Genomic DNA, 26,478 nt, shown 5'->3' with positions numbered 1-26,478 from the left:
GTCATTTAAGTTATCTTGATGGTGTCCTGCTGGACCATGAATACCTTCAATTTCGTAACTGCCATCAGCACCAGGACTAGAGCAAGTATATAAAAGCAAAACCATTTCATATTACCAATCTTGGAACACTGGATCTCACAGCATTTTCCAAATGCTAATAACAGGCACCACTAATGTCTTCCCAGTAAGGACTTTGATAGATTATAGATTTTATTACAGACTCAAAGCTTTGGCAATAAATGTCACGGATACCACACACTACAGACTCAGCCAATCAAAGTCGGGTGGTGGGTTATAGTAACGAGTGAGCTTGAACAAAATAACAGCATTTGGTCCAATCAGATATGCTGGTGATAGCGTCAGCACGAGCGTCGACGTCGCCGTCCGCGCGTTTGCTTGGTGGTGCGCTCGCGGGCGTCGGCAGTTGGGAGCTGCACTTCCGCGTAGCGCGTGCGCACATTCTCTGGTGACTGACAGCGCTTGGCGACGCGGCAGAAGATGCAGCAAATCCCCGAGGACGTAAAGAGCCTAATTACAGGTAAAAGAAAATCCTCAGAACGACAGCAGGACAGTCGTGGCCCGGCTTGTTTACATTTACAATCAATTCGATAAAGTGTTCAAAAACATAAACCTTAAAAAAAACTTGTGAGTTGGTTCAGAGGAAAGGAGGAAGTTGGAGAGATCCAGTCAGTTTCTGAGAAGTAAACGTTCCCCCTTTTTTCTTTTGAAATTCAGTTTGCCTCATTTACTGGAGCATCTATTCAAGGGGCAGACAGATTAATAACTGCGGGGTGGACCTGTAACCCGAGGAAGGGTGTGTGGGGAACTATTAATGATTTGTTGGGAAAGGATTAAAGTCAGTAACGAGCACTCGGCACCTGCTGGGAGTGTTGCTGATGTTAACCTGAGCTACAACCGGTCTCCACCTCTGGCGGCTAAATCGCTTACCCAACCACAGGGTCCTCGTCCGCAATTAGTAAACTTTATAGTGAGCTTCACCAGTTCAAGCTCACCGATCTCTGCCCCGTTATATCCCATTAGATGCCAGATCTTGTTGATTTGTTAAAAAAATGCATATAAATTCTAAAGATACAATTTGTTCAAGAGAAGGACGAGGTTTACGAGGTTTATTTGTAGCAATAAGGAACTGTTCTGCCTTACGTACTTGGCTGTTTTTTCCCACCCTGCCCATCGCTACAGAAAAAGTTACTGGTCAGTCCTTGTGAACACAAAAAAGTTAATTAAATAATGGATGAAACTGTTGATACCTTTTTGAATGTTCAATTATTGAGATTAAATTAATTGCCTTTGAACCTGATGGGGCCGAAACATTAATCTTCCAAATAACCGTTAGTATTATGCTGTGGCAAAAGTAATTGTCATTTAATAATGAATATATTCATGCTGGAGAAGAGTGCAACTTGGGATACGTGTCAGGAACTTACATGCTGTCGTATCCATTTATGGTTTATGATAGCTACTACGCAAATTGTTTATTTTCTGTTAACTATCGGTGTCTGAGTTATAACATCAATTTTTAAGTTTGCACTTTTCGAGTAGGTTTCAGCTAGACAAAGGTAATTTGTTGAGTGGCTATGGATTGATGCAAAAGATGTGGTGAAATGTGTCTGAAATTAGTGAATGTTGTAAATGTCTATTTTTAAACTTTTTTAAAAGTTAGCTCTTTAAATAAAGTGGTAGTGGGTGCTCACTTAAAAATAATCTCTCCATGATTTAAAAAGTTAACTCCAGTGGTTGCATGGAAATGTAAATTACCAGTCTGCACAAAATCATATTTAATTCTTGAAGCTAAGTTGTGAACTTGTACAAAATATGTATTACCTTTGCATGTGTATAGTGTAAAATTATATCTAATGAGAACAGATGCTGCAATATGGGCCCATATTGATCTTTGTTATGCTATCATGGAAAAGGCGGAACAGAAGCTGGACAACTCACCACTGGCGAGGAAAACGGGAGAAACAGCCACTTAAGATTGGCCCCAGCATTTCTAAAGTGCATTGGTGAAGGAGTTGAAACTTGCCCAGCCTCATCCAGGACTGTATATAGCTTGGGCAAACTGACGGCGGGGAGAGGAAAATAGCCTAAAATGAAGGATCATTTACATATTTTGTGAAACCTACTTCCTTGTGGTGCATGGGTTAATGCACTCCAGTAAATGGTGTTAGTTACTCACAAGTAAAGAGCATTTTAAAATGCCCTCTATGAAATGAGTGAAATTTTCATAGGCCTGTCAACCTACAAGTAGAACAAAAAGGAGGGGGCGCGGTGGGGGTGCAGTATTGATTAAAGAAACAATTACATCTGTGAGGAGGGGTGATATGTTAGAAGGATCGCCAAATGAGGCCATATGGGTTGAATTGAAGAACAAAAAAGGGGCAATCACACCACTGAGAGTATACTATAGATCCCCAAACAGTCAGCGGGAGATAAAAGAGCAAATATCTATGCAAATTTCTGAGAAGTGCAAAGACAATAGGACAGGAAAAGTAGGGGATTTCAACTACCTTAATATTAACTGGGATACATTTAGCGTGAAAGGTATAGTGGGAGCAGAATTCTTAATATGCATTCAGGAAACTTTTTTTAGCCAGTATGTAGCAAGCCCAACAAGAGAAGGTGCGGTTCTGGACTTAATTTTAGGGAATGAAGCTGGGCAGGTGGAAGGGGTATCCGTGGGAGAGCATTTTGGTGGTAGTGATCATAATTCATAGATTTAGGGTAGTTATGGAAAAGGACAAAGATAGACCAGGAATAAAAGTTTGCAATTGGGGAAAAGCCAATTTTACCAGCTGAGATGCGAGTTAGCCAAAATGCACTGGAAACAGCTACTTGAAGGTAAATCAGTGTCAGAGCAGTGGGAGGCATTCAAGGAGGAGATAGTGAGGGTTCAGAGCAAGTATGTTCCTTTAAATAAAAAGGGTGGGCTAACAAATCTAGAGCCCCCTGAATGTCAAGGTGCATACAGGGTAGGATAAAGAGAATAAAAGGGGAGCTTAAGATAGATACTGAGGGCTTAATACTGCAGAAACCCCAGAAGAGTATAGAAAGTGCAGGGTAAAATTAAAAAGGAAATTAGGAAAGTAAAGGGAGGGCATGAATAAATATTGGCAAGTAAAATCAAGGAAAACCCCAAAATGTTTTATAAATACATGAAGAGCAAGAGGTTAACTGAAGAAAGAGTCGGGCCTCTTAGAGATCATAAAGGTAACCTTGTGTGGAGGCAGAAGATGTGGGTATGGTTCTTAATGTATACTTTGCGTCTGTTTTCACAAAAGAGAGGGACGATGCAGACATTGCAATCGGGGAGGAGGAGTGTGAAATATTCGATGAAATAGACATAGTGAGAGAGGAAGTATTAAAAGGTTTAGCAGCTTTGGAAGTGGATAAATCTCCAGGCCTGGATGAAATGTATTCCAGGCTGTTAAGAGAAGCAAAAGAGGAAATAGCAGAGGCTCTGACCTAACATTTTCCAATCCTCTCTGGCTACAGGTATGGTGCTGGAGCACTGCTAACATTATACCGTTGTTTAAAAAGGAAGAAAGGGATAGACCGAGTAATTACAGGCCAGTCAGCCTAACCTTGGCTAAATCTTCATTTAGAAAGACACTGATTAATCAAGGACAGTCAACATGGATTTGTTAAGGGGAGGTCATGTCTGACTAACTTGATTGAATTTTTTGAGGAGGTAACAAGGAGGATTGCTGAGGGCAGTGTGTTTGATGTGGTGTATATGGTTTTTAGCAAGGCTTTTGATAAGGTCCCCTTTTATGAAAGTAAAAGCCCCTGGGATCCAAGGCAAAGTGGCAAGTTGAATCCAAAATTGGCTCAGAGGCAAGAAGCAAAGGGTAATGGTCGATGGATGTTTTTGTGACTGGAAGGCTGTTGGGTGCCACAAGGCTCAGTACTAGGTCCCTTGCTTTTTGTGGTATATATCAATGATTCATGATACGTCCTTACTATACAGTACAAATGCACACTAGGCCCATGCTTGAGAGAAGGTCAGTCTGTGACCTGTCATTTATTTCTTAGCACTCAAGTGATGAAGGTGGATGGAGCTTCCCCTTTTATACCTGAAGGTCCAGGTTAGGAGTGTCTCCCACCTAATGGTCATTGTTCTCACAGTGTACAACTTAGGTCAGATTATACATGGGTTACAATGCTGGTTGAATAAATGACATCACCTCCCCCCCCCCCCCCCCCAAAGTCTTATTGGGATCACAGGTTGAGACTCTCTGGTGGTTTACGCTCTCTTGTAGAGCGCCTGAGTTGGGGCTCCAGTTGTTGGGCGCTCGCCTGAGTGTCTACTGTTTGCGGTGCCTCAGGCCTATCCAGACTGCCCACAGTGATTGGGCTCTCCTCCCTTTGGTTCCGGTGTGCGGTCACCTGTGGTGGAGTGAACTCTACATCGTGTTCTTCCTCTGCTGATTCTTTGGGGTTGCTGAACCTCCTTTTTGTTTGATCCACGTGTTTGCGACAGATTTGTCCATTGGCAAGTTTAACGACCAGAATCCTATTTCCCTCTTTGGCAATCACAGTGCCTGCGAGCCATTTGAGGACAAAAACAGGATCATTTACATCAATACATCGCGCCCTCGCATTCCAGTCATGGTAGTCATATTGTGGCTGGCGCCTGCTCTCGACAATTTCTTTCATGGTGGGGTGTATAAGGGATAGCCGGGTTTTGAGCGTCCTTTTCATTAGCAGCTCTGCGGGTGGAACCCCTGTGAGCGAGTGTGGTCGGGATCTATAGGTGAACAGGAGGCGTGATAAGCGCCTTTGTAGGGAAGCCCCTTGGATTCTGAGCATCCCCTGTTTGATTATCTGCACTGCTCGTTCTGCCTGGCCGTTTGAGGCCGGCTTGAACGGTGGCGTTCTGACATGGTTAATTCCATTGCCTGCCATGAAGTCCTGGAATTCAGTGCTTGTGAAGCACGGGCCATTGTCGCTGACCAAGACGTCCGGTAGACCATGGGCGGCGAACATTGCCTGTAGACTTTCTACTGTGGCAGAGGATGTGCTTGAATTTAAAATGTCACACTCGATCCTTTTGGAGTAGGCGTCTACAACAACCAAAAACATTTTTCCCATGAAAGGACCTGCGTAGTCCATATGGATGCGTGACCAAAGCTTGGTGGGCCAGGGGCTAAGGGGGGCTTCCCTGGGCGCATTGCCCAGCTGGGCGCACGTGTTGCACCTGCGAACACAAAGTTCCAGATCTGCGCCTATCCCTGGCCACCAAACGTGTGACCTGGCAATTGCCTTCATCATGACAATGCCCGGGTGCTCATTGTGGAGTTCCCTGATGAACACCTCTCTGCCCATCTGGGGCATGACTACGCGGTTTCCCCACAGTAGGCAATCGGCCTGAATTGAGAGTTCATCCCTGCACCTGTGAAATGGTTTAAATTCCTCAGGGCATGCCCTGTACGTGGCTGCCCAGTCCTCATTCAGGACACATTTCTTGACTGGAGACAATAGTGGGTCTCTATTTGTCCAGACTTTAATCTGACAGGCTGTCACGGGTGAGCCTTCGCTTCCGAAAGCTTCAACAGCCATGACCATCTCAGCAGCATGCTCGGTAGCCCCCTCAGTGGTGGCTAGTGGGAGCCTGCTGAGTGCATCGGCGCAGTTTTCAGTGCCCGGTCTGTGCCGAATTGTATAGTCATAGACGGCTAACGTGAGTGCCCACCTCTGTATGCGGGCCGATGCGTTTGCATTTATGGCCTTGTTGTCGGCCAAAAGGGACATTAGGGGTTTGTGATCTGTCTCCAGCTCAAATTTCCTGCCAAACAGGTACTGGTGCATTTTCTTTACAGCATATACACATGCGAGCGCCTCCTTTTCTACCATCCCGTAGCCCCTTTCTGCCTGGGACAGACTCCTGGAGGCATAAGCTACTGGCTGTAACTGACCCTTGGCATTGACATGCTGCAACACACACCCGACACCATAGGACGACGCATCGCACGTTAACACAAGTTTCTTACATGGGTCGTATAGTGTTAAGAGTGTTGGAACATAACAAATTGCGTGCTCTATTAAAAGCCCTTTCCTGGCTGTCCCCCCAGACTCATTCGCGACCTTTGCGTAGGAGCACGTGTAGCGGCTCTAGCAGCGTGCTCAATTTGGGAAGAAAGTTACCAAAATAGTTCAGGAGCCCCAGGAATGAACGCAGTTCCGTCGTGTTACGGGGTCTGGGTGCTCTGTGGATCGCTTCCGTCTTGGATGCAGTAGGGCTGATCCTGTCGGCTGCTACCCTCATCCCCAGGAATTCTACCTCTGGAGCTAGGAAGACGCACTTCGCCTTTTTCAGTCACAGCCCTACCCGGTCCAGTCTGCGTAGCACCTCCTCCAGGTTGTGGGGGTGTTCTTCAGTATCGTAACCCGTGATGAGGATGTCGTCCTGAAAAACCACCGTCCCTGGAATCGACTTGAGGAGGCTTTCCATATTTCGTTGGAAGATCGCGGCAGCCGAGCGAATCCCGAACGGACATCTGTTGTACTCAAACAACCCTTTGTGTGTCGTGATGGTGGTCAGCTTCTTCGACTCACTCGTCAGCTCCTGGGTCAAGTAAGCTGAGGTCAGGTCCAATTTTGAAAAAGGTTTGCCACTGGATAGTGTCGCAAAGAGATCCTCCGCTCTCGGTAGCGGGTACTGGACTTGGAGTGACACCCGATTGATGGTGGCCTTGTAATCACCACATATCCTGATCGACCCATCCGCCTTGAGCACCGGCACGATCGGGCTCGCCCAGTCACTGAATTCGACTGGCGAGATGATGCCTTCCCTCAGCAGGCGGTCCAATTCGCCTTCTATCTTTTCCCGCATCATGTACAGCACCGCTTTGGCCTTGTGGTGTACTGGCCTGGCGTCCGGGTTCATGTTAATCACTACCTTGGCCCCCATGAAAGTGCTGATGCCGGGTTGAAATAATGAACCAAATTTGTCCAGGATCTGTGAGCATGATACTCGCTCCACAGAGGAAATTGCATTGACATCGCCCCATTTCCCATTTATGACAGCAAGCCAACTCCTCCCCAGTAGTGCGGGACTGTCCTCTGGGACAATCCAGAGTGGCAACCTGTTCTTCGAATCTTTGTGGGTCACGACTACCGTGGCGCTGCCTAGCACCGGAATGATCTGCTTTGTGTAAGTCCGTAGCTGTGCATCAATCGGCGATAATTTTGGCCTCCTGGCCTTGGACGCCCACAACATTTCGAACTGTTTGATACCCATCAGGGACTGGCTGGCCCCCGTGTCCAGCTCCATTGATAGTGGGATGCCACTGAGGAGCACTTTCATCATTATCGGTGGCATCCTGGTGTATGAACTGTATACGTGCTCCACATGAACTCGCTGAACTTCAGCTTCCAGCGATTTTCCCCAGTGTTCATTTCTGCAATTTCTGCAGGTATTTTGCTCATATCTGCAAACTCTGGCTGAGAGTGTGCCTCCACGCCTCAAACATGAGCTGCTGTTGGAAACAAAAGGTCCCTTGCCAGTCGATCGTCCCTGACTGCCCCTGTGACTGTCCTTGAGTGCGCCATTAACAGGTGTCGATGGCCCCATTACTGGCCGCATTGTCCCTTGCAATGTCCGTTCAACTTGCCATTGTCTCTGTCGAACTCCCCCTCTGGGTTCGACTACATGTTGGGGCCATGCACGACTGCCCTTGTCTGCCTGGAGAACTGTGCTGCTTCAACAATGTTGAATCTCAGTCCCAACAATTCCTTAACACAGTACCTCTCGTCTGTTCTGCTAGTGGCCATGCTCGCGTGGTTTAAATCCCAGTTTCTCGTCGCCATTGATACGTCCTTACTATACAGTATAAATGCACACGAGGTCCATGCTTGAGAGAAGGTCAGTATGTGACCTGTCCTTTATTTCTTAGCATTTAAGTGTTGAAGGTGGGTGGACCTTCCCCTTTTATACCTGAAGGTCCAGGTTAGGAGTGTCTCCCACCTAGTGGTCATTGTTCTCACAATGTACAACTTAGGTCAGATTATACATGGGTTACAATGCTGGTTGAATACATGACAATTCAGATTTGAATGTAGGGGTTATGATTAAGAATTTGTTGATCCAACAATTGGCCGTGTGGTTGAAGAAGAAGAAGGCGGCGGCGGCTGTAGACTGCAGGAAGATATCTATGGACTGGTCAAGTGGGCAGAACGGTGGCAAATAAAATTCAATTTGGAGAAGTGTGAGGTAATGTATTTAGGAAGGGCTAACAAAGCAAGGGAATACACAATAAATGGTAGGACACTGAGAAGTGTAGAGGAACAGAGGGACCTTGGAGTGCATGTCCACATATCCCTGAAGGTAGCAGGACCGGTGGTTAAGAAGGCATTTGGGATACTTGCCTTTTATTAGCCGAGGCATGGAATATAAGAGCAGGGAGTTTATGCTTGAACTGTATAAAACACTATTTAGGTCACAGCTAGAGTAGTGTGTGCAGTTCTGGTCACCACATTACAGAAAAGATGTGATTGCACTAGAGAGGGTACAGAGGAGATTTAGGAGGATGTTGCCTGGACTGGAGAATTTTAGCTACGAGAAAATATTGGATGGGCTGCAGACTGCAGGAAGGGTGGTAGAGGCAGAAACCCTCGCATTTAAAAACTACTTGAAAATGCACATGAATTGCCGTAACCTAAAAGGCTATGGACCATGAGCTGGAAAGTGGGATTAGCCTGGATAGCTCTTTGTCGGCTGGCACAGACACGATGGGCCGAATAGCCTCCTGTGTTGTAAATTTCTATGAATGCTAATTTCTGTGCTAGGGACAACATTTGAAGACAATGTAACATCTGTGGCTTAAAATGTTGCAGTTCCAGGTAGCAGACGTACTCTTATTTTGCAGGTAGCTCACTTTTTTTTTCGGTGCAGCTAAAACAGTATCCTAACTGTATCAGTGATTGACCGCGGAAAAGTTTTCTGTTTGAGCTGCGGTTCTTCCCCACTAAGGGCATTTTCAAGATGATGGTTGAAAATTTCTGACAGGATTGTTGGGACTAGCCTGTGCATCATGGAGGATATCTCATTTGTAACTTGGTTTTCTTTCTCAGATGTGAGGAATTTCTAAAGGCCTTTCTCATAAGTAAATGAACATACCTTCAACACACCACTGCTCAGGATTGCAGAATGTTAGATCTGGCAGATGATGGTTGTGTTTTTCATGAAGTTTTTAACTTCTGTATTAATTATACCTCCATTTGTTATCCTACATTATTTATGCTACAAAAATATTGGCTTGAAATTTGCGGTTGGGATGATGGCAAACTCGTAGCGTTTGCTGTCATTCCGCCTTTGAAACTGACTGTAACTTCGGGATTTGGTACGTGTGCAAGCGCATGCGGAAATCCTGAAGTTGTGGTCTGTCATTGACGGCTCTGAAACTGGCTATGCTGTGTCCCCACTACTGCCCCCGCTGCCCCTGCCCCCACAGCCGATAATCTACGTAATCATTCAAATCAGGGAAACTGATGAAACCTTTGCCTCTTCTGTAGTATGTGCACTGTTAAATTCACCACTAAAAGTTAGATCCAAAGGCATTAGACGTAACTGGGGTTTTAACAGTGCTATTAATGTTAAACAATAGTTAAAGGCCTGGAAAACCAATGTTAATTTTGTGCAATGTGAAATTTGTCCATTTTAATAAAAATTTAAAATAAAAAAAAAAAAAGTTTGTCCATCTTTATTTCAGGTTTGCCTTTTCTCCATATGAGAATCCCAATCATTGTTTTGCTCTCTTTAACATTTTTTAAAAATTAGAATTTGAAGAGCTTACTCACTTAATTGTTCGCTGTCTGAGAATTCTGCCTATTTATTGGCTGCTTAGACAGCTTGTTGATGTCACAGCAGTTCGCACAAGTGGATCCCCACTATACTTTGGTGATTTGAATTGAATGTCGGAAAACCTGATGTTCTCGATACTGGGATCATGAGATTCTGGTGCAGAGCCAGCAGAGAATGCCTTCACTTTGTTGCTGAGCGCAAATTCTGGGCCTATGTTCTTCCCACATGTGGATCGAAGATATCTTGTGTTGCAATTGGCAAAGCTATACAATTCATGAATACTAAGCAATTCTAAAGCAGCGTAAAAGTTGGTTGCACCTGTTACGCATTTTTCCTTTTGCTATATGCATGTAACAGTTTCTGCGCGTGTGTAATTCTTGTTGCTCCTTCTCCCAGCCAAAGAATTGTTGAGATTGATGTAAGAATAGTTCCTTTACACAGGGTTGATCCTTATGAAAAATGTGTGCACATTTAGTGGCACATCCTAAATGGTGATATGATGACAATTTGTTGGCTTCAGCAAACTTTTATAGATCTTAAAGGATATTAATTTAATAAACTGTACAATCCACATTGGAATTTTAACATCAAGATTATTCAGAAAATATCCTGTATTTCAATTTTTCCCAATGTGCAATGTAATTGGATTGCATGAATGCATTATTATGCTTTTTTTTTAAAAAAATGAAGAGGCTCGCTAAGGTTCCTTTACAAATTAGTTCTTAATCATTTGATCAGAGCTGAACCAAATACAGTAGCAGGATCGGCAGGTATTACTTGCTACCCCACACATTCATGATGTCCACTGTTGGCGACATATAGCTTGAACTTACAGCTCCTATTTAGAATAGTGAATTTGTGGAACAAATCTATTTGTATTCAATTTAAAAAAAAAAAATCCATTTGAACAACAGACTGATTTAACAGATACATTTAAATCACATGTTTTGTTTTTATCACTGATTTTTGTGTTCCAGCGTAGTCATATTAGGTACACGGAATTTTGGCGAGTATTGCATTGGCAAGCTGGGCGTAACAATGACACAAATTTTTAGCAAACTTGCCGGTTAGGCTGTTTTACAAGAAGTGTTTCCCCAAAGTGTAATCATACCCCGCTGATGCTTTTGGCAGCAGCTTCATAAATAATTAGCTCATGAACTGTTCTGACCTACAATAATATGTTTCCTTGCCCATAATTCTATTAATATGATACATTTAGTTGTCTATAGTCTTCCATTATATCTTTAAATTATAATATTGTAGTTAAAGTATGCTAAAAATGTAGTCAAACAGCAATCTCACCTATGTTGGCCCAATGATATTCCTTAATGTCTACCTCAAACTCACACCCTACTGCATTGTGCAAACTTTCTGCACCAATTGTGCTTGGTTCCAATCTTTGAGTGAGACTGCCAGTTTAGTTGCACATTACGGGGATTTTCTGATGTGGGCATTCAAACATGAAAAGATCAGTTGGTCCATTGAGCCTGTCAGCTACGCAATCTCTTGAGAGGCAAAAAAAATTGTGAAAACTTCGGGCCAATTTAGGAAAAAAATCTGGGAAATTCCCCTCTGAATTACCCAACGGTAATCAAACAAATTCCAGGAGTCCACAGTGACTGGGAGATGCATTCTCCCAAAACCCACCCATCTTCTGTGCATCATTTTCCTGCACTCAGGAAATTTGCCCAGATCCCATCTGCAGCGAATCAGTGCATGTGCTAGCAACTTGTTCCACAGGTCAACAACTTTGCGAAAAGAAGTATCAACGTATTTCTAATATAATGTAAGCTTATGTAACTTGTATTTATGTCCCCTGGTCTGTCCTACCCATTCTAGCTTAAATAGCCTATCCATGTGGCCTGAATCTTAGCCTTTCAACATTTAAAAAACCTTACAGAAATCTTCTCAAAATCTACACTTTTCCAGTGTGTAAAGCCTCAGCTCTCTAAGCCTATCATGGTAACTGAGGGCCTTTAAACTAGGTATCAATCTAATGCTCAATGGGAACTAGATTAAGACTGTTCAAGCTAATTTCATATTGGGACCCTTATAACCTGAAGAGAGAAGAAACTTTCAACCCATCAGTCTTAGCTGTTCTCAAATCTGGTTCCCACAATCAGAGGGCCAAATTCTAACCTACTACCTGTTTAAACACTTATCATTAAACAGTAACCCCAAACCTCCAAACAAACTTTAGTTACAGTAACAATTTATGCTCTAATGAAACTACAGAAAATTCCAATGTTTAAATACTGATATATTCCAGAAGATTTGTACCTTTTTTGTTGGGAGGTGCCCAAAGGTGAATGCTCTTTATATTGATCTTATATAAGAGTAGGGAGATTTTGGTTCAGAAAACAAATTGTTCTATTACTGTAATTGCCTGGGATACAATTATTTGACTATATTGGTTACATTTATGTAAGCAGTTAGAGACCATTTAAAAATTGTGTTTCCCACCCAATAGTATAAGGGGAAGGAAGAGAGAATTAATGCTCTATTTTAGTATAGGGATAGAGAAAGAAAAATAGGATTAATCCTGAATTTTAACATTTTGCATTGTGATGTAGGTATGAAAGAATAATTTAATGAAAAAATGACTTGCATTCCATAATTGGCATAATGCATTTCATAATTGATTGCCAAGCTTTGTATTTTTTATGCTATAAATTTGCTTTCTGAATTCATATAGATTTCAGAAGTTACAAACTATATTCATTTTGCAAGGAGTCATGAATTCCTATTGCATGACCTTTTCATACTTTTTGTGTAGCATTTTATTTAGTCCTCCTGTGCAAGATCTCCTGTTTCATACATCCACCATTAGCTGAAGTATTGGCTCCCAGGCCTTGCTACTCTTTTAATGAGCGACTAGGTAGTATGAGATTTTAAGAGCTGAGGACATATATCGTCTCCAGGGGGATGCAGCAAACTCTGCTACCACAACATCTGGATATTTTTGGCTATGAACCCGAGTCCTATTTCACCAGTTTAATATAGATATCTGTATTCAAAAATATTATTTGAATAATTATTTAACAAGGTGACAGTGTTGTATCAGTATGTTGACTGGGCAATAAATCATTTTCAAATACCAGGGTCTTGTATTGTATAATTTTATAATGGAATTTGCACACACCTAGAAAGCTACATTTTAAAATTTATTGAAAATGTAGTTCTCTATGTGAGCTGTATAACAGTTGATGAATGTTTATATGCATCAAAATTGTATTCTGTAATCCTCCCCCCTCAATCTGTCTGTATAATTATTTCCAAGGCCAATGTGCAGTAATGGTGTTAGCAATGAGTGATTGGAATTTATTCTAATGCAAGCTTCATACAAGAAACTACAAACATAATCCTCCTCCTGGTTTGTTTATTCCAGGTACATTAATTCAACTTCATTTACAATACATTGAGTTACGGGATGGCATATACAGAGCAGTCAAACCCAATTCAGCTGTCGGGTTCACTATAGTTTAACTACTGTTGTGCATGGATAGTTATGTGCAACATATGACAGAACTATTTTCACAATTGCAACACAACTCGGATCGGGAGGAAACTTGGTGTGCCTGTAGGTAGTAAAACCTGGCTGCCATGAATCAGAGTAGTTACTGATCACTTACACTTGAATTATAACATGTGCATTAAAGTGGATGTAGTGACAGATCTCCTGCACACCCCATTTGTGAAAAGCAACTCTTATTATGAAATTTTGAAAATCATTATGCTAAAATTACATTAATAATGAAGCATGCTAAATAGAAATACATGCCTATGCTGATAATTGTTGCTGTTTTTGTGTACAGTATGACTAGGATTCACTGTCCTGTAACTTTAGTTTTGCTTTTAATTTTAAGACCCGGATTGTGCGGTCGGTATGATGTCGTACTCTGATTACATCGTCATACCACCTTTGAAGTCCACTGCAAATTCAGGATATCTGCATGCGCTTTCGCATGCTCTAAATCCCAAACTCGTGATCTGTCAAAGTACACGTTGACAGGCCATCTGCTCTGCCTCCGAAAACTGAGCTGCTGGCGCAGAGTTGGGCTATTTTCCCACCAGCTGCCCAGCAATTACATACAGAAATTTTACGGCTGGTGGAAACAAGCGCAGGGCCTGTTTCCACAGTGTAAGGAGATATCCGAGATAAAATAAATGTTTTTTGTAAATTAAGTGACTTAAAAGCTCTAATAAGAAGCAATCCTCGTATATGTTAAAGCTGCAGGTTTTAAAAAATAATTCACAACTTTCTACACTGTGCACTGTATTTGTTTAGAAGTCAGAATTATGAGTACCGATAATAAATTGGATTCTCATGATAAAAGCTAAATCTGATAGTGTTTTAAAGGATGTAGTAATGAAGTATTGTAATTTAAATGAATGAAAGACGATCTGTTTTCTGATTGGAGGACCAGGCCCACGTGATCCCAGATACACTTCTGTATAGGCTGAGTCCCTGGGATCCATGGGCCATTATGCTGCCCTCCTACTAGCAGCATCAGAGCATAAGTTTTCGCAGGAGGGCCACCATCAGGTAGGTACATATTCATTTCACAGGACCACGATGTACTCTGGAGGTACACCTCCAACCGCATTTTTTGGCCCTACGTTCCATTTGGGATGGACTCCAGTTTAGCAGAAAGCTCACCTTGATTCATTCAACTTGCAGATAAATTTAGTTTGGGCGCAATGTTTTCGGCTAGTGAAAAACAATGTGTGATTGCTTTAGCTTCTAACTAAATTACCTATATAATTTCACTAAGTGGATTAACATGAAATGTACATACTTTGACGAGTTTTCTCATCCCCGCTTTAATGAAAATGTACAAAACTAATTTTTCCAGTGGGAGTTCTACTGTTTTTTTCTAAATGTGCAACTCACTTGGATTTGAAAATCTAACATCAGCTGGCTGAAACCAGAACTGTTTTCATTGTCGCATTCTTATTGTCAGCTGAGGAAATTAAAAAATGTTTGAAATTTAAATATTCTTCATTTGCAGATATTGAAATATTTATACTTGAGGCATTAAAGGGTGAGAACCTGACTAAGAAGGCAAAAGAAAAGAAAGATGCACTTTTGAGAAAACTTAAGGTTATTAAAACAAGGTAAATATTTTTTGGGTGATTATGGATATTTATTTTCTAGTTTAACTTGGTTCAGAATACCAAAGGAGTGAAATATATCCTTGACCACAAGAAATGAATATAATTATCACTATTAACTGTGAAGGTAAAATGGTGAGAATAAATGTAGGGTTTTAGGTCGAATTTGATGGGAATTATTTCTGTTGTCGCCTGCACAGCTTAGTATCAAGTGATAGGTAATAGTCACTCAAAATATATTGCAGACTTCATACACAATTCACCATCTATTTGATGTATAGTTTATTTTTTTAATTTCAGTCAACAAATCTGTCTTACAATATGCAGAGACTGTCATGCTTAAACATGTATAAAGGGCACATGAAAATTAAGTAGAGAACAAAGGTTGTTTAACTAGATAAATTTGTATTGTATTGCGAGTTAAACTGATTGTGACCATTGGTAAGAAATAACATTTGTCATGAATCCACCAGTGAGGAAAACAAATAATCCCAATATCTAGTTGTAAGAGGAAAATAAGTATTTATTGGCATTGTAGAAATGTGTTTGATTCTGGATAATATGGTAATTGCTGTTTTATTTTCCAGCTATCCTCAGGAGTTCCAGGAGAAAGGTAACTGCTCAATATTTCTTCAAAAAATTTCTCAGCAGCCCGTGTACTAACCCGCACCAAGTCAAGATCACCCATCACCCCTGCACTTTCTGACCTACATTGGCTCCCAGTTAAACAACTCCTCGATTTCAAAATTCTCATCCTTGTTTACAAATCACTCCATATACTTGTCCCTCCCTATCTCTCTAATCTTTTTCAGCCTCACAATCCCACAAGATGTCTGTGCTCCTCAAATTATGGCCTTTTGAACATCCCTCATTATAACTGCTCAACCATCGGTGGACGTGCCTTCAGCTGCCTGGGCCCTAAGCTCTGAAACTCCCTCCCTAAACCTCTATGCCTCTCTACTTCTCTTTCCTCCTTTAAGACGCTTGCTAAAATCTACCTCTCTAAACAAGCTTTTGATCATCTGCCTTAATTTCTTCTGTGGCTCGGTGTCAAATTTATCTGTTTGTCTGTAACACTGTTGTGCAGCGCCTGGGAATGTTTTGCTACGTTAAGGTGCTAAATAAATAAAAAGTTATTATTAGTAATAAATAAAAGTTGTTAACTTGTGATGTTTCATAAATCTTTTGCCAAGCTGTAAGTGTTGTTTTTTTAATCTATGTACACTGTCCTGTCCTACTCTTTGAAAAGTTTCTTTGGCTTCTCAAGCTATTTTCCAGTTCTGAATTGTGCAATTGCAAAATTGCATATAGCATTTCGAAGTGCAGTCATGCTACACATTATATAAGAAAGCATGGAATGAAAACTGGCCACTTAGGACTTCCAGATCACATACAATCTGCCGTGAAATGGACTCTAGCCACCCATTTAATCGCCTGAGGAAAAATTCTGCATAAATGGGCACTAAATAAATGGTACATCTGTGAAAGAAGAACAACAAAGAGGCTGAGGGATTTAGATACATAACTTGCCCTCCCATTTTAAATGATTTAACAAAATGCTTAAAAAAAAATGGGCTGTTGGATCTTATAAATAGAGGCACTGAGGACAAAAGCAAACAGCTAATGCCACATCTATACCTATATAGATTAAGCTGTAATTGGAATATTGCTCCAGTTTTGGGCATCGTACATTAGTAAGAATGGCAAGGTTATGGAAAGGGTAAAGAAGCAATTCACTATGATGATACCAGAAATACTGATTCCTTGCTCTCCTGAAACGAAAACTGAAAGATCTACGATGTTTATCCATTGCCATTTCTGCAATGTTCAATCCTGTGCTGCTGTCCTTCACAGAGAATATTCCCTGACCCCAGCTGTGCAGGAAACATTCTGTTTCATGGAGTTCTTTAACATTAGTATCTGTGCTTGCTCCTATAACCTAGGGCCGGATTTTCGGCTTTCGGGATTTTTCAGCGAAAACTGTAGCGATACGTGAAATTTACCGTTTTCACTGCGCTACTGTTTTTAGGCCAAATTTCAGCCTTTACATCTGTGCCAGGGGTGCATCAGTAAGGGCGGTGTTGCATAAGCATTTGTGGCACAAACCGCAAGTTTCAGCAATTTTATTCCGGGATGGGAGTGTGCTAGAGGCCTTGGGAGGGGGGTAAAAAGAAAAGAAAAATTCCAAAAACATTTACAAGACCCTTAACTATACTACAAAAAAATAAAACTTTAACTTACCTTTTTTAAGGTTTTCATACCTACCGCTGCTGGCAGGGCTGTGCCAACAGGTTTGACCCTGTTGCTATTCTGGGCGCGGCGTACGGGTCGGGAGAGTGCCGAATCTTGGATGCAAACGCAATCCGAGTTGTTGCACGTCGCGCACCTCTCCCTGGCGGTACTTGAAAGTGCCGTTACAAACGGGTACTTGAGGATCCTGCCCGGGCTTTGCGACCTGGGTTTTCGCCGCGGTCGCAAAGAAAACCCAGTCGTAAACCTGCCGAAAATCCGGTTCAATTTTCTAACAAAATGTCAGATTTGAAAAATGTGGTATACATCTCTAACTGTAACACCAGATGCCTAAAGTACTTTGTCTAATGAAATGTGTCAAAATGAATACCTGATAGGACAGAGTATCTACAGTAGTTTTGTTGTATGAGTGAAGCTCATTTTAATTCTCAACAGTATCAACATTTGCTGAGTTAGGAAGGGGAAAGGAGGGTGAGGGGGTGGATAGTTGCTCCCTCTGCTGGTCAAACCTTAACCAATGCAAATTTTGGGCATTTAAGTGAGGAGGCAGGAGTCGATCAATGTCAATTGTAGTCAGTTATTTCTGGTATCCAGTTGCTTTTGCCTTTACTAATAGCACAGTCTTTGTGAACCAGAAATATGCTAATCATGTGAATATTGAAAATGTATGTCGGGATAGAGGGTAAGAGATTCCTTTGAATTGTGACCTGACTAAAGAGATTTGGAATTGTGTAGACAAGATAAATTAATGAAATGCTTTGTATTATCAGATGAATTATTGTATTTTTTTAAATTTATCTAGTAACTCTTATTAACATGCGTTTCATTTTTACTTTTTAATGGTGATAATGCTGCAGGTAACATTGGCTCCATTTTATGTTTTTAAGTTTTATGTTAAAATTAAAGGCAGAATAGTATTCATATCCAGATCGGCAACAGATTTTGCTGATTCTAGTACAGCTGAATTGACTTCTCTCCCAAGATACCACTTGAAGAGGTCATGACCTGCAGTCTGTGGCCACTGGTATGAGGGTCGCAGCTTGAGGTCAGCAAAAGCTTGTGTGAACCTAAGTCAGAGGTCTGTTACTTACCAGCTGTAGACCTAGGATCAATCCTTAATAACTAGTATCTGTGACTCTTGATAGGCTAAGAAGGTAATGACAGTGTAGCGGTTTGGTAATCTAACCAATCAGATTGATGAAGTGAGAGCTGAAACTCGGGGATTATAGTTACTGCATTTGGTAAGACTAAATATATTCAACCATGGGTGGAGCTAGAATATGTGTTGGAGCATCTTTAAAAGACTGGTTCTAATTTGTATGATTAACTGCAGTTAAATGTACTTTATAGGTAAGTTACATGACCTTAATAATTTTTGTATTGATGTAACCTAACTAACATCATCCTTTGTTCTTTACTCCATTGTTTTATAAAGTTTCAAATGCCAGTTTTATTTTCATTAAGTGTGGATTTAGTGCTAGCTCAGGGCTACGTTGTGCTAACTACTCAATGTTTTGGATGTTATACATCGTGCAAGTCAAAGCATTGCAGTAACTATAACTGAAGCATTGGTAAGGTTATTATTAATAAAGCACTGAAGTCATAGATGTTATTTTGCAGAAAGTGACAATACTACCCAAAATTATCCACTAATTGGCACTAATAGAGAAGTGATCCTTAGTTTACTTATAATCCAGGTTTAATGTATTTTATTTGGACATATGCTTAAAGATGTTTCTTCTATAGATGTATAATGAAGAAAGTAGTCTTAATAAAATTGCTCCTGTTAAATTAGCTGAATGTAAGTATGTTAGCGAAAAGTTGTCAGCTGGCTAACATATGTAATTTATGACCAGTAAGGTCAAGCCATTATTATAGCACAAAACATAACTATTGTTGCTGGATAAATGTTACAACATAAAACTAGATTGATTAATAGTTTGTTGGCTATGAGCATAACAACTACAATACTGACTCTGGCTGCTGTGACAGATTTTTGGCTAGAGCTGTGAGTCAGTGGTTTACAGCTCCACGTGGTTTAAAGTGATGACATCTTTTACTGCACCAGCATAAAACTGTTATGTGTAACTAAATGTCCACTCTTGGATCGACTCTTGAAAATTATTTATTTGTATGACCTAGGATATTATATTTTACTTCATAAGGCAATAATAAAGATGCCTGTCTAAACACTTAATACGATTGCCTTTGTTACTTTGAATTTAAATAATGGGTGACAGGCCCTTTATTGTTTTTGTTTGTATACTGTAATCTGATGCATAGTTTATGCAATTGGCACTGCTTCAAAATACAATTTGTTGAATAAAGAATAAAATCCAATGCTTGCCAATAAGGAATATTCAGTTCTATTTAATTTTACATCTGTTTTAAAGTCTTCTACATCCATAAATTGTATAATCAGATTTATGTATTGTAGTATTGCCGTGTAGGGCTTTTATGAAGTCATAAATTCCAACTGTCTAGGCAAAAGCTGAATCCTAAAAATACACCTGTTTTGTATATGAATATGAGTGGTCATGCTTATGATTTACTTTCAGTATAAATTTAATATTTTCCAGCAACCTTTTTCATTATGAAAAATAGTGTCGACATGTGTTAAATCTAATGGGTAATTGGTTGGTAAGATGGTCTATTCGTTCCTGGAACTTGGAGTTTAATGATGTCTGGATTGATGAGATGAAAGTTTCCATAGTTGCTCATCAATTAACAATTTTTGATGGTCTTAATTCAGTTCAATACTAATTGTGTAATCTCATTAAAGGGCCAAAAGCATGGTTGCTGCAGGAATTGAAAATGCCACACTGGTAGTGTGATCTTCTGAGGTGGTGGTGCGACACATGTAAAGGAAGCTTTTAATCAGCGTCCAAAGTGTTACGCCTGAGTAGAGCTTGATGGCTGATACTGGGTTTAAAAAGTTCCCAGTTTTGACATTCCTCACACTGAGCTTTAAGTTCATAATTCAAAAATGTTAACTGAGGCTGTCCTTAAAGATGCTGAGTGTTTCCCCACAAGAAAGGAAGAGAGTAAGTAAATCTAGTTGGTATTTACATGCCTTGTTGTTGGTTACACATCTGCAATGGAAGAGTTTTGGTTACCTCACTTGCCTGTTGCCTTGGCAGGACTATGGTATGTAGCATTGGGCGAAAATAAATCTTGATTGCAGCATCCATAAAATATTACTGGGATGAGCACAGGGTCCCAACAGCGAGAATAATCTGTGAGATGTTCTAGTATCCCTTCCCTTACTATGTAAAAGAAGTCTCTTAGATAATGTTAGTTCTTCTAGCCAGCTTCAGATTAATCTGCAACATATCCACATTGGCACAAGGTACTTGTATCTTGTTTTCTGATAAAATAGTTGAAGATATTAGGAGTGTCAAATACAGTTCCAAGTGCTCCTAGGTTTCCTACATTTTTGATGGATGGATCTTAGTCTTCACCTCAAAGCATACACATTAAGTATGGTGGAGCCAAACACTAAGTACTGGGCTCCTTTGGAACCAAGTAAATTTACAGATATCCAATGAGGCTTGTGCTCACCAAGTCTAAATCACTTGATTCTGGGACTTGTGTAGATTTGGTATCTGAAACTGAACACAAGGCAAATTCATATTTTGAACACTGTCAATTGACTTCAATGTTGACACTATCAAAGAATCAATGGAACTATGGTGAAATTCTGAAAGCTTTAGTGCCAACTGCCAGGAAACATTTGGCAACAAACGAGCAGTGAGCATTTGTTCTTGACTTCTGCTGCTGTTGCATTCAAACTTTCAGCACCAAACTATGTTCCACTTTTGGTGAAATGTTTTCCTTGATAGTATATCTCTTTGCTAGATCCTTTACCATTACAGGTGATAGTTACTGCTGTTTAGCTATAATATCACGGTGCTGACAACAGCTACAAATCTTTTCCCCTCATTCTTCTTAACTTATCTGCATTCTTTGACAAGTTGACCACTCCATCCTCCTCTGATGCCCTGTCACCACGTCCAGCTGGGTAGGACTGCAATCGTGTGGTTCCATTCTTATCTATCTAATTATAGCCAGAGAATAACTTGCAACGGCTTCTCTTCCCGCCCCTACATCGTTACCTCTCGTGTCCCCCAAGGATCTATCCTTGGCCCCCTCCTAATTCTCATCTACATGCTGCCCTCTGGTGACATCATCTTAAAACAGCGTCAGTTTCCACATATATACCAACAACACCCCACTCTACCTCATCACCACTTCTTTTGACCCCTCCATGGTTTTTAAATTGTCACACTGCTTGTCCAACATCCAGTTCTGGATGAGCAAGAAGTTTCTCCAATTAAATATTGGGAAGACCGAAGACATTGTTTTAGGTTCCCGCCACCAACTCCGTTCCCTAGCCACCGACTCCATCCCCCTCCCTAATATCTGTCTGAGGCTGAACCACGTTGTTCGCAACTTTGGTTTCATATTTGACTCTGAAATGAGCTTTCGCCTATTTCCACCTCCATAACATCAGATGTCTCTGCCCCTGCCCAGCTCATCCGCTGCTGAAAGCCTCATCCATGCCTTTGTTACCTCCTAGACTTGACTATTCCAATGCACTCCTGGCTGGCCTCCCACGTTCTACCCTACTTAAACTTGGAGTTCAGCCAAAACTCAGCTGCCCATGTCCTAACTTGCGCCAAGTCCCGTTCACCCATTGCCCCTGTGCTCACTGATCTCCCTGTTAAGCAATTCCTCGATTTCAAAATTCTCATTCTTGCTTGTTTTAAAATGGCCTCGCCCCACCCTATCTCTGTAATCTCCTCCAGCCTCACAACCTCCTGAGATATCTGCGCTCCTCTAATTCTGTCCTCTTGAGCATCCTTGATTATAATTGCTCAACCACTGGTGATCGTGCCTTTAGTTCCCTCGGCCCTAAGCTCTGGAATTCCCTTCCTAAACCTCTCCATCTCCCTACCTCTTTCTTTTAAGATGCTCCTTAAAACCTACCTCTTTGACCAAGCTTTTGGCCATCTGCCCTAATTTATCCTTGTGTGGCTCGGTGTCAAATTTTTGTCTAGTAATACTCCTGTGAAACGCCTTGGAATGTTTTACTAAGTTAAAGGCGCTATATAAGTATGTTATTGTTGTACTGTCCTGCTCACCTTCAAATCTTTTGTCATCACCCTCTTCAAAAATCCACCATTGACCTCTTGCAAACTACCGCCCCCATCTCCAAACCCCCTCTCTCCTCTCAAGTCCCCCGAAATTCATGCATATCTTTCCTGCAACTCCATGTTTGAACCCCTCTAATCAAGCTGCTGCCCCTGCCACAGCACTGAAGCAGTCACAACTGACAACCTATGTGAATGTGACCGTGGTAAACTATCCCTCCTCATGCTTCCCAACCTGTTTGCAGCCTTTGACATGGTTGACCACACTATCGTCTACCATTGTCCAGCTAGGTGGGGTTGCCCTTACCTGGTCCATTATTTTGTATCCAGTCATAGCCAGAGAAGTTCCTGCAGTGGATTCTCTTCCCATTCCCGAAGTGATGCCTTTGGAGTTCCCCAGTTCCTACCCTTGGCTACCTCCTATTTCTTATCAAAGTGCTGCTCCTTGGTGGTATAATCTGAAAATAAAGTCGGGTTCCATATGTACACTGATGATGCCCAGCTCCACCTCGGCACCCCCTCTCTCGACCCCTTCACTGTCTCTGATTTGTCACGCTGCTTGCCTGACATCCAGTATTGGCTTAGCAGAAATTTCCTCCAATTAAATATTGGGAAGACCAAAACCATTGACTTCTGTCACCACCACAAACTCTATTGTCTAGCCACCAACTCCATCCTTCTCCCTGGCCATTGTCTGAGGTTCAACCAGACTGTTCACAATTGTAGCTTCCTATTTGACCCTGAGCTGAGCTTCAAAACCCCATGTCCTTTCCATCAAGGTAGCCTACTTCCACCTCTAACATCGCACATCTCTGCCCCTACCTCACCTCATCTATTCAAACCCTCATCCATGCCGTTGTAACCTATAGACTCAACTATTCCAAATCTCTCCTAGCCAACCTCTCACCTTGCACCCTCCAGAAACTTCACCTCATCCAAAACTCTGCTGTCCATTTCCTAACTCGACCAAGTCCGGTTCACCCATCACCCCTATGCTTGCTGACCTACATTGACTCCCGGTTTGGCAACACCTCAATTTAAAAAAAAAAAAAATTCTTATCCTTGTTTTCAAATCACTCCATTTCCTTGCCCTTCCCTATCTCTCTAACCTCCTCCACCCTTGCAACCCTCTGAGATCGCTGCACTCTTCCAATTCTGGCCTCTTTTGCATCCCCGATTTTCATCGTTCACCATGCTTACAGCTGTCTAAGCCTTCAGCTCTGGAATTCCCTCCCTAAAGCTTTCTGACTCTATCTTTCTCTCCTCCTTTTAAGATGCTCCTTAAAACCTATCTCTTTGACCAAGCTTTTGGTCATCTGTTTTAATATCTTATGTGGCTTGGTGTCAAGTTTTGTTGGATAACGTGCCTTGGGATGTCTTACTATGTTAAAGGTGCTATATAATTGCAAGCTGTTGTTGTTCAATGCCAATTTTTGGCACCAAGACTTTCTTGGCACTCATGGTATATTCTTTGATATTGATCCACTCTTGAGAACAGTCAATTGTTGGCCCAGAATTTACAGATGGGATGATGGCGAACCGTCAATGTTTGGCGCCATTCCGCCTTTGAAACTGACCACAACATGGGGATTTGGCGCATGCCTTGTCCCTTGTTTGCTGTCTGAGAATTCCACGTTTTGATTGGCTGCTTACACAGCCTGTTGACGTCACAGTAGTTTGCACAAAGGAATCCCCACTAACTTCTGTTGATTTGAATTGAAGGTCAGAAAACCCGAAGTTCCCGACAAAGGGATCATGAGATCCTTGTGTGAAGCATACTTCGTTGCTGACCGCAAATTCCAGGCCATTATTTTTAAATAGGCGTTGTTATCCTTTACCTCCTTGGGATTTACTTTCCTTGTTACTACTGCTATGAACAAGCCTTGTAGTCTTTCACTGTTTTATTCAGCATCTTGTGACCTTGACCTTTTAAAGAAAGTAATTTATGTTAGCTTTGTAGCTATGAATGTATTGATAAAAGGACCATCAAATTCTTAAATATTTTTCGACTTGGGATGCATAAAGTCGAAAACTGTGGTCTTTTTCTGGAAGTAACTGCTCATCCATTCTGGAAATACCAGATGTTGTACCTCAAGAAGTCTGAACTTGGGTTACTGGCATGATGAAGGTGATATAAGTATCTGTCACAATCCACTGGCAACATAATGGCATATTTTCAAGGTATTTTAATGAGCCATTTCCTCATATGCTGGTCTTCACACAATCCTTATAAATTGCCCTCCGGTTTTGCTGCCCCTACTGAGACTTCATACCTTTTAGGGCTCTCTCAATTGTAGATTGCGATTGCCTGCTGCCCTTTTTATCTTCAAGTGATAAGATAGTATTATCAATGCATGTGAGCTGGACTCATATATTCCAAATGAACAAACTAGATTTATTTTCAGAAATTAAACAAATAGGACATGTACTGAACAACATAAATTTATGTACAATTTCAGCAGAAACTACCTTTTAAATATACCAGCTGTTCCATTAGAAATCAATGCTAAAGAGAGTCTCATATTTGCTTTTGGCGCTGTTTTACTTAGTTCCTAGTTCCCACGGTATTCTTGGTACTGCCTTTTATTGCTTCCTCAGACTCAATGTTTCCATCTGTAGGTTGAATAATCCACAAATGAGTGTTGTTCACACCATCCAAGTGAGATCTTCCTGACTTAATGCATTAATGTTGTATGGTGCAAAAAGCCATCTTGTGAAAGATGGACATATTGGGGGATTGTGACCATATTAGTCCTTCCTCAGCTGCAGCTGTATCCTATTTATGCGGAGCACAAAGTAGCTATAATACACTAAAAATGGTGAGTGATCTCAGAAATTCCAAAGATGCGACACTTGTAAGTGGTGCTGTCAATGTAATATTATATGACAATTTGGAACAATGGGACACCACCTCACATTATATGACAGTCCAAGTAGTACCTTGATTGATGCCACAGAGTAAATAAGGAAAGTTGTAGGATAGAAAATATCATGCCTATTTTTGACAAATCCAAAGCAACCGAATACAAAAGGATAACCTCAAAGTGGAGGAATAAGAAATTTCAGCTGAAAATCAATACCAGATGTCGGTGACCTGAGAATAGCAGAATGCCTGAAGAAGAAACATTTCAAAAGATGCAATGCCAGCAGGGCACTCTATTCAAATGGTGAAAGGTCCTGATTCCACCACCCCTCATGTTGAACAAATATTTGCCCCTCAGTTTCTGAGCAAGTTTTCGACCTCCATTTTTTTAAAGTTAATTCATGTTTATACGCAAAGCTAATTCTGTCTCTATACCTTGGCAATACATGGAATCTGTCAAATTACTCTCCCCATCCATTTTGAAGAGGTTCTTGGGAGTATCTCTTATTTGCTCTGATGAACAGTCCCCATGAGTCATATTTCATGGATTAGCCCATCTTATTCTTCTTCTGCTGCATCTGTGCATTTTGTTTGTATTTTGTGGAGCATTCCATTGCAAATGTATCATAGAAGATGCATATTTTTGTCCTGGGTCAAATTCAACAAAATCAGTCTGAATCTACTGCAAAATGTTTGCCATAGAGATACAGGCAGCTGCCTTTGCAATGCCCACACCACACTAATGCATTATTTCCCAATTGATTAGTGTGGCAATTTGAATAACAACCACTTGTGGCTCAAATAAATAACAGAATTCTCTGCTCCTTGACCATTTACCCATCATTCACATCTGTGTTTACCGCAAACTTACTAAGTGTAATTCTGACTGGCTAGGGCAGGTTCTGCACAGGGTGTCGCATTCAGCTTATTAAAGGCACTAAGTTTGGCTGATTAGGACAGTTCATGACCAAAAAGCTGTCGTAAAAACAGAGCATTATGGCTTCACTATATAGTAGAATTGCAATAATCTTTGATCTAGATGAGAGTTGACAAGTACTTGGCATGCCTTAGCTTTGCAAGGATCTCCTAATATGTAAGGCATACATCACTCATCAACTACGATCAGGTCATTTAATTTCCTGTAATCTGCACACAGTCTTTTATGTGCATCCAAATTTCCCTGAGAACAGAGGTTGAACACTTATCAACTCTTTAACCTGCTGTATCTGTTTCAGTGATAACGTGGAAATTATATCCATCTTCCACTCAAGGTC

At 41.2% G+C, this 26,478-nt stretch overlaps 1 protein-coding gene across 2 annotated transcripts in view; it reads left to right on the top strand.

Annotated features, from left to right (window-relative positions):
- The first annotated feature begins 439 nt into the window (after nt 1-439).
- Nucleotides 440-26,478, top strand: part of skap2 (src kinase associated phosphoprotein 2) — a 389,104-nt gene continuing 363,065 nt past the window's right edge. For both annotated transcript variants that reach the window (XM_070880818.1, XM_070880817.1), the window contains exons 1-3: nt 440-538; nt 14,836-14,941; nt 15,526-15,551. In XM_070880818.1, the coding sequence (XP_070736919.1) occupies nt 499-538; nt 14,836-14,941; nt 15,526-15,551 (172 nt within the window). In that variant the 5' untranslated portion in view covers nt 440-498. The remainder of the gene's footprint in view (nt 539-14,835; nt 14,942-15,525; nt 15,552-26,478) is intronic.

Source organism: Pristiophorus japonicus, chromosome 5 (assembly GCF_044704955.1).
Source record: "Pristiophorus japonicus isolate sPriJap1 chromosome 5, sPriJap1.hap1, whole genome shotgun sequence".
Taxonomy (NCBI): Eukaryota; Metazoa; Chordata; class Chondrichthyes; family Pristiophoridae; genus Pristiophorus; species Pristiophorus japonicus.
This window is presented reverse-complemented; position numbering and strand designations above follow the sequence as displayed.